This window comes from Nicotiana tabacum, chromosome 6 (assembly GCF_000715075.1).
Source record: "Nicotiana tabacum cultivar K326 chromosome 6, ASM71507v2, whole genome shotgun sequence".
In the NCBI taxonomy this organism is placed as follows: Eukaryota; Viridiplantae; Streptophyta; class Magnoliopsida; order Solanales; family Solanaceae; genus Nicotiana; species Nicotiana tabacum.
The window spans coordinates 64,181,272-64,190,588 of NC_134085.1; the positions used below are offsets into that span (position 1 = coordinate 64,181,272).

Here is a 9,317-nt window from a genome sequence, read left to right on the forward strand (position 1 = left end):
CGAAGAGAATCGAAAATTTGAAAGTATCGGAAAAGAGGAAGATCTACAAAACTCTTTCAGCAAAGGCAAGAAAGTGTGCCAATCGAATGATGTTTTTTTTCTATTTATAGGGACATAAATTCCCCAAGCGGGAAACCCAAGAGTCGTCGATCGAAACTGATAAGGGCATGAAACGGTTCAATCCCCAAGAAACGTGTGTCATAATGGCAGTAGCCACGAACGACGTTTCAAATCGAACAACGCTTCGATTTCGAACGGTCACGACGGTCCAAAGGCATCGTTATATCGTCGTCCCATTGTCTCGATCTAAAAACTACGCCCAAGGCACGAACAGTCAGATTTCTCCTAAGTGTTCAAAATCATGATCCGCCCGTGGGCCCACCAATAGACGACCCCGACGGACGGAGGGACTAACTGTATAGGTCAAAATCTGACCACAGTAGCCAACTCAGTTGGGATCCCGCCTAAGTGGCGGGATAGCGAGAGACATCACGACCTACTTCGGTCTAAGCACCTACAGTGTACATTAAGTTAAAAACAATATTCAAGTAACGACAAAAAAGGTCACAGCGTTAAGGCACATCGGTCAAAAAAGACAGCAAGGGTCCCAGAACTATATATAGGAGGGGAACTCTCAAAGAAGGGGAGTTTTTTTTTCTCTTTTTGCTTTCTCCTTCAATTTCTTTCTAGAAAGGATGCAAAATTGATCATCCTCTCTGTCTCATGAAAGAAGAAATGACAAATAGCAATAAAAATTGATCACTCTTATTTTATTTTACTCATTATTTTCCAATTCATTTTCAGATCTGAGATTTATTATGTTTAACTATTATTGACATACTCATTAGCATTAATTGTTTAAATCAAAAAGGTTTGGATATCTTTTGATCAAACAGAAACGATACACGACAACCATCCAAACAAGTTCTTAGTGTATTAAGTTGTTATACTTTCCCCCATTTTCCCCTGTAATTTTGTGTAAAAAATGAAACTCCTACTCAACTTTAGACGATATACATTCTCTCCAACTTCAACTTTAGACAATTACAATCTCAACTGCACTTTTAAATGCCTGAATTAATCTATAGATGATAACCCTTATCTTCTTTTATTTTATTTTTCAAAGAAATATCATGACATTTTTTATATTTTTTTAATCAATGTTGTGGACATACATATAAGACAAATCAAACTCTTCTTCTGAAGGTGAAAAGAAAGTGAAAAAATAATAATGAAAAGTATAAAGTTAATAACGTTGAATAAAGAAAGAAAGAGCATAACAACAAATTTCAAGATAAAATAGCTTTCTATTAGTAATTTCATAAATAACAGTTAAAATGGAAAATTATATACACATCTGATAATAAAAGCGAGTGAGAACTTTTTAAATTATATATTCAATGCACATAATGCAAAAATTAATTATTAAACTATAGAAAGATTTTATAATACATTCTTAAAAGGATTCTTTTTTTATACTTATAATAATAAATTTTAAATAATTATTCATAAAATTTCATCAGCGGCAACCAAAACTCAAAATCTATATATAATACAACTAAGATATAAGAAAGATTGCAACTTAGATATATTTTTGGTGTACACAATATTGTTATTACATATACAGAAAAAAAATGCAGGTATACTTTATAACGTATTCTACTATTCTTGAAAGAATACTCTACTTATACATTGTACGAACTTAAAACTTAAATTATAGGAAACACCTAAGTTTAAAAGATAAAGTATCATACATAATACAAAAACATATTACATAGAAGGGAGATAAAAACGTCGAGCAAAATAAATATCGCACAAGACAGAAAGGAAAAAATGTATCCAGTACAAAGTTTGAAGGAGAACTCGATTCCAAAGGAATGTTAAAGGGAATTTTTTTTCTTTTTTATTTTCTAAAACATCAAATATTTTAAAACAAATACATTTCCCCAATAAAATTATTCTCTCTATCCAATGTATATAGACTCGAAATTTTAAAAAGTTGTTAAAACTTTAGAAATTTGTGACCTAAAACAAATCATAAATATATATGTGGCTATAAACCATCTCAATAAGAATTAAACAAAAATGTTTGAAATTAATTTGTTTCTGGATATGAAAATATGATATTCTTTTGGCGAAAAAGAAAATTGAGACAGTATAATATCTGACCGAAAGGAGTAATATTGTTTAAATATCTAGGATGCATGAGAAGTAAAAGGACTAGCAACACTAAGAGAAACTTAAGACACTTCCCCTCAGGTTAGGAGATTGATAGGAACAAAAAGAAATGGAGAAGACTCTTATCTTTCCCTTTCCTTCCTTTTCTTGGAAACCATCAACCCTTCAAAGCCTCAGAAGCAAGTCCTAGAACTTCATCAAACAATATAGTACAGGCTCTCATTACTTAAGATCAAATGCAAAAGAATCAACTATCAAACTAAAACTACCTAGAAAAGACATAAGATACTTATATATTGGAACTCCAACCGCTGCCAAAGGCTGGATAAAACTCGAAGAGGAAAAAGAAGAATGAGCAATAACAGAATAATCCAGTGACTATTTAGGACTTTTTTCTCTTTGCAAACTTCACCCATCAGATCCAAGAACTTCTACTGCCAACTAAATATACCGAAATAATTCCTTGATAGCGTAGTATTTATGTATCAGATTATCCAGAATTAAAGTTTGCTCAAGACAAACTCAGTTGCTCTGCAAAGTGAGCAGCAGGACTTGCAAGACTAAAAGGGTTACAACACTAAAGACAAAACTGGGGAACAACAATGGCTCAGAACTACCAAGCAGATTAACGGTAGCGGCGGAGAGAGATAGTCTGGTTCCTCTTCCAGGTTGCTCTTCTTGAAGGACGTGCTTTGTGGTGCAAGTGTCCTTTTCCTCGGAGACCCCTGTATTTCTTACCAGCTGAAGTGAGACCACGAAGTTCTCTGTGCTTATGCACTGGGTTGCATATCCAGTTAATCCTTGGATCATTACGGATGGCAGCATGGGCTTGGTCAACCAGTATCACCTCAAAGTACTTGTAGGTAGAATCCTACATTCAACAACATTGCAATTCAGATTTCGTAAGTTTTTTGAACCAAATATGGAGAAAAGAAAGGATTCAATGGAGACCAGAGCATATCAATATTATAGTAATATCACCTATTCGAGCAAACAAATATAAAATATCAATGTAGTCAAAACCAAACTTCAAGCAAACAAATAATTTAAACAACTTAAAATTAGCAACTAATGGTGATTCAGAATACGTAGTTCCTTGTCTGAAGCAAAATAAGGATGCATTAATTTCAAGAAAGGAGAATCAACCAACTGACCTCATTAATCCAGTATGAATTGAGAACCTTAAGGCCGCCCAACTTCCTACCAGCACGCTCCTCAGCAACAGAGCGCTTGCTGCGCTGGAACTTCAATTGGGTAACACCTTGGTTGGTGGGCTTACCATACACAATACCTTTGGGAACAGGCCTCTTCCTTCCACCACGTTTCACACGAACACGGTAGACCACATAGCCCTATTATATAAAGATGACAAAGGTCATAAGTTAGAACAACCAAACGGAAATCAAGCAAGAAAACATAAAACTTCTCCATAATGCTGTTATTTGGCAAACAATAACTGACCACGTGCAGGCCCTTATTAGAAAGATAACTTGTTAGAGCTTGTTTTCATTCCCTGGCACGGAAACTACATATAAATCATGAAAGAATAACCTAATAAGGGAATCCTGGATTTCTCCCCAACCTAGCAACAAGCAGATATAACAGTCAAAGCTATACAATTAGTCTTTGAGTTGTCCCCCTTTTATTGGTGTGACAAGTGACTTGTCTTTAGACTTATTTATTTCACCCAAAAATTTCTCATGGCGTCTAATGATGAAAGAATAAGGGAATTCTACGGCCTTCGACAAAGAAACCTATACAAACCAGCACATCCGTGTCCTGGATTTACACCCAACTAGAGCAACAACAAGAGATACAATAGTTAACACGATATAACTAGTCTATAATCTCTTTATTTATTTATTTATTTTCACAAGTGAATAGTAAGTAATCTCACTTTTTGAGTTTGTATAGATAAATTTGGAACAAGAATGTCCCCTGCTTAAGGACAGCATGCACAAATTGAGAAACGATCCAAATTTAAGAAAACAGTTAAAAAAGAGGAGTGATTACTCTTATTGATTCAATCATCAATTGTCCTGTCGCTAGAAGCACCAACCTAAATGGCTTCATACAGATTAGACACACTACTAAAAAGAACAAATCCTATAAGAATTGGCATAGATCAAAATTCAGTAATTAAGAACACAACAAACAAACAGTTACCTGCTTGGCTTTGTAGCCCAAGCGACGTGCTTTGTCAGGACGAGTAGGCCTAGTAACACGGACAATGGAGGGAAGCTGACGGTACTCCCAGCACCTCACCCTTTGCAAGAACCTCATCACATCAGACTGCTTCTTCCTCCATAACTCCGACACATAAGTGTAAGCACCTGCATTTCCGCAACAATACCAATATAGAAATTAATCCACACTCTCAAATCTAAAACCTTTTCTTTTATTGGTAAACGATGTGTATCCAGAAAAAAAAAATTGATGTGCATATAAATATAAGCATCAAGTGAGTACTGAGGAATATGTACAATATAGAAACACTACAGGTTTCGTAATGTGCTAAAAAAAAAATCGAACATGACTTCAAATCTAAAACCAGTTAAACAACTCATCTGCTCATAAAGATAAGCAATTATGTACTTAGCGCAGAAACCCACTTGAAACTTACACAATTAAACCAGATATGTTACATAACCGTTCACAAAAGAGAAGACCCATTTTCCAACATTCAGAGATTTACCGATTCAATGAAAAAAGGCACACACAAAAATAAAAGGAAAATGAGAGATTTTCGACATTTTGAGAACTTTACCCATTGAATCGCTTCTGGTGTGTCTCTTCTCCTCTAGGATGGGTTGTGGAGGGACTAGGGTTTTACAATGTTACCGTTTTTAAACGATGATTATGACAAAGGTCCTCAACTGGGCCTGTAGCTGGTTACTGGACCAAACACATTGTATGAATGGGAAGGATCTGGGCCTATCTTGTCAGTGGGTTGGGTTTACGGGGATTTGCATTTATACCCGCTTTTTGGGTCACGTTTTAACTTGTGTCCGCTTTGTAAAAAATTTGCAAGCGTACCCACTTTTTCACGTAATTTCAGCATACGGGACTGAAGTAGCAAAAACAATCACGCAAAACTTCAGCATTCTAGTAGACGGGCCTGTAATAGCAAAAATTGCTGAACCAAGTGTGCTGAAGTTTTTGTTTGTAATTGCTGAATTTAAACATAGCAGCTAAAGTGAGCAGATTGAGAGTTTGACACTTTTAGATAGACGTGAAATTAAAATCTCAAAGAACAAGCGTAAAATAGAGTGTGTTATGGAAATTTGTACCAAACTACCACTATTATGCTTAGCTCCACGGTGGGGGCTGATCGGGTCCAAGCCTGCACTACTATTGAGTAGCAAGGATGGTCGATGCAGTTTTACCCAACAAGGTCGGGATAGAATCCACAAGGAGTTAACTTGTTTGGAGTTAGGTTTATATCCAAGTAGAGATGCAGATTTTGCTCTTAATTGCACTTCCACAAATGGTTGGTTTGTTTTCTGCTTCTACTTCTATTCTATAGCATGCATTATTTGAAACTAAGTACAATGCTTTTGTTGTTGATTTTCAAGGGTTTAAAAGGACTAGGATAGTGACTTCCACCTAGGTGGATATCTAACGGGTAGCAAGAATCTAGGACAATCATGTGATTAATTGGGGTTGTAATATAGCTATCACACCCGGGTACTCACTCTATACATCTCGGTAGTTTGAGTGATTTTTTCCAATTTGGCTTTCTCAAGTCCAAATGGGTATTCATGCAATTTAAGTAATTTTAGCTCAAGTCGGGTACTATTATCTCTAGGTTTTACCCTTTAATTGGGGCTATCAATTTCTTGAGTTCACCCCAATTCCTTGTTAGTATAGTTTTCCTAGACTTACTCCCTCTTTCTCAAGTAGACTAAGTCATAAATGTATGAATCAGTGTTTTCAACCACTAATTCTATAGTTCTAGCAAGAACTAGACTAAATACTACTAACACATACACATTCAAGCCCTAAAATTCAAACCCATCAAATACCCACACTAGGATTGTGTGACAACCCTAGCTATGGGTTTAACTACTCATGAAAATAACAGAAATCAAAGATGAAATAAAAATAAAATCCATAATACTAAATTAAAAGATGAAAAGCTAATGTTAAAAGTTGAATCTAATACAAAATTTCCCAAAATGGAACTTGCAGCCGTCTCACATGCTCAGCAAAAACAAAACTTAACCTAAAAATGTCAAAAAGATCTATTTATACTAAGCTGAAATTTTCGGACAAAAATACCCTTGCAGAGGTTTTGCAGCCACGTAATTTTGACCGCAGCTGCACTCTTGCTTTCACGACCGCGTAATTCTAATTGCGGTTCGCTTTTCTTTAATCCTGGGTCTGGGTTGAACCTTGTTTTGTGCACTGTATACTTTCCACCACGTCCGCGTGAGAGGCATTCGCGACTGCGTAATTTAGACGTGGACCGCCCTTCTCACTTTTGCATCACTTGTGAACTCTCTCAATCTTGGAAACCGCGGTCCGCGGAATTCTAATCGCGGCCACAATGGTACTTTCGCGGCTGCCTCTTTCTGATGCGGTCTGCGTTAATATTTGTGGCAAAAAATAACCTCTCTAATTCTCCATTTCGTGGACTGCGTATTATGACCGCGTCCGCATTGATACTTTCGCGGCCGCACTTTTTTGTCACGGTCCGCGTTCCATAGCTCTTGGCTCAGTCTTGGTCTTTGTTCAAGTTTTTACTTCTTTATGAGTTGATCATGGCTACTTTGGCTCATTGTGAACAATCCCTGCAAGCAAGCATATTACATTAGTTTTCGGGATTATCTTTATGCATTTTAAGCCCAAAACACAAGTAAAAGAAAGCAAATAATGATTAAAATCCCCACTTATCAACTCCCCCAAACTTAAGCATTTGGTTGCCCTCAAGTAAATAAGGTAATTCCCACCTCCACTAAAACAAAACAAAAAGATATTTCAGCTACCCTAATGTGAATCAATCATGCATCAATTGGGACTAACAATTACCCTCAACACAAATGAATTATCAACAACACAAAACCTTTTGAGTACCATAGTTCTAATGCAACACAAGAGCATTATGAGTTGAATTAACTCACCAAGGAAGCTCATTCTACTACGTAGGTCATTGTGGAACCCAAGCTCTTCTTCCTCTACTCTCCATAAGCAAATCTCACTTTAGATTGTAGCACTCAAAACAAGGATTGTGGAGAAGTACACTCATCTCTCTCAAGGGAATGTCACAAGTCCATCTCTAAGTACCATAAGCTTGCCCCTTATGTGAATCACCACTAAAATAAGCTCATTCAACTCAAAATCATATAGGCCTATTATGGGAATGTAATGAAGGCTTTTGATTCAAGGTAGAACTTATTGGCATATGATGGTTTCATCTTTCCTTAAGCACTCCATTTTCTCATTTTGCTCACACTTTCTTGACTCTTTGAGTCATTTTCTTCTTCCTTAGGGGAACTAGAGAGACACACTGTCACTCTTTATTGCTCATGACGATCATTTTTCTCCTTTTCTAATCATTCTACGCCTTTCATCATTGCTTTCGTTGAATCCCTTCACTTTTCTATCTTATTCACTTTCTTTTTGACTTTTTGACTTTTTTTTCTTTTCTTTTTGCCTTCCCTTTTCTTCATTTTGTACCTTTTATCACTTTCATATTCCTTATCTCTCCCCCAAACTTATGATTTTGCCAATTGTGAATGCTAAGGAAAAATCGGGTGCCAAGAGAGGGTTATTATAGAACGGATAAAGGCTTGTATCGTGGTTATTGAAAGAAAAGAGCTTCGACTCAAAGGAGTTGACTAGGGATATCATATTGGTAGGCTACGAATGCTTTCAAGTATCAAATTGGATCAAGGAGAGCCTATAATCATTTCTCAAGTCGAGCTACACTTATAATTTTGCCTAGACAAACATTCAGGGCAAATTCTAGACTTATTAGCATGGGACTTGGACTTGCGATTCAATACCTCACCTCACAAGCTATTGGATTGTTAAAGAGAACAGAGTTGAGGGCCCACAACAACCCTAGCTAAGATTGAGCGTCACAAATGGCTCCAAGAAGCCACTCGATGATTGTTTAGTCAACACAAAAGTCTAAAGGTCACAACTAGAACTATTCTTTGCCAATCAACTTGTTTCTAACCATAAGGTCGAATGTAAATTTGTTAGGCCTAAGTGAAGCCTAGTTGAGACACTTTTATTCATTACTACTATTTACACCAAAACATAAAGAAAAACGGACTCAACCCCTTAAGAAGGTTATCACGCCATCCATCGTCGGGAAGAGCTACCCGGTTCACACAACACCCACCTTTGGAAAGAACCATGACATTAAGAAAATCAAAGTCTTATTGTTCTCATAAAATGTAAAAAGAATCTAACAACTTAAAAAGAAACTACTAGAGGAAATAAGAAGCTATGAATTACAATTACGAAAGAAGTTATGAAGTAAGCTACGGAAATCAAACTGAATATATACAACTTGAAGTAATGCGAATATATACATAAATGAATATGAATATGTACATCAAATGGTAAAAATATATACATACCAAAATGTGAAAGTAACTAATACATACATATCAAAATGTAAAAGTAACGAATATATACATACTAAAAGTAAAAATAAAGAGAAGCAAAGATAAAGAAAAATAGTATCATGGTTATTACATACCAATGTCACCAAATCATCACCAATCAAAATAGACCCTCCCCCCTCCCAAATAATAGATAGCATTATCCTCAATGCTAATATTAAAATAAGATCAGGGAAAGGGTTAGAGAGTAAAGAAAAATCTCTATGTGGTCTGTATCGGGTCCGACACATGAGTGGGGTCTTCAGACTACATAGGATCAGTAGCTCCCTCCGGGTCCTCTAACTAGATCTCCAAATCCTGTGACTGGGGGACCGCGGGGTTGCGGAGCATCTGGATCATCTCCTCAGCACTATGTGTAGTGGCAGCTGGCTCCTTAGATTGGCCAGCTGCTAGTGCCTTATGCTCTGCTGCCTGTGCTGCTAGGACTTGCTCCTCCATGAGCAAAACCAGTGGTATGTCTCCAGCAGAAGTAAACCTCTCTACCTCCTTCTTCAGCTGCTC

General features: G+C 36.6%; 1 protein-coding gene across 1 annotated transcript; it reads right to left on the reverse strand.

Annotated features, from left to right (window-relative positions):
* Nucleotides 1–2,626: 2,626 nt before the first annotated feature.
* Nucleotides 2,627–5,084, reverse strand: LOC107824561 (large ribosomal subunit protein eL15). Its single transcript, XM_016651356.2, has 4 exons — nt 4,946–5,084; nt 4,345–4,511; nt 3,333–3,530; nt 2,627–3,049 (listed from the first exon to the last, which is right to left on the reverse strand). Exons 1-4 carry the CDS (start codon nt 4,947–4,949, stop codon nt 2,804–2,806), a joined length of 615 nt encoding a protein of 204 aa, XP_016506842.1. The 5' UTR covers nt 4,950–5,084; the 3' UTR covers nt 2,627–2,803.
* Between the last annotated feature and the right edge of the window lie 4,233 nt (nt 5,085–9,317).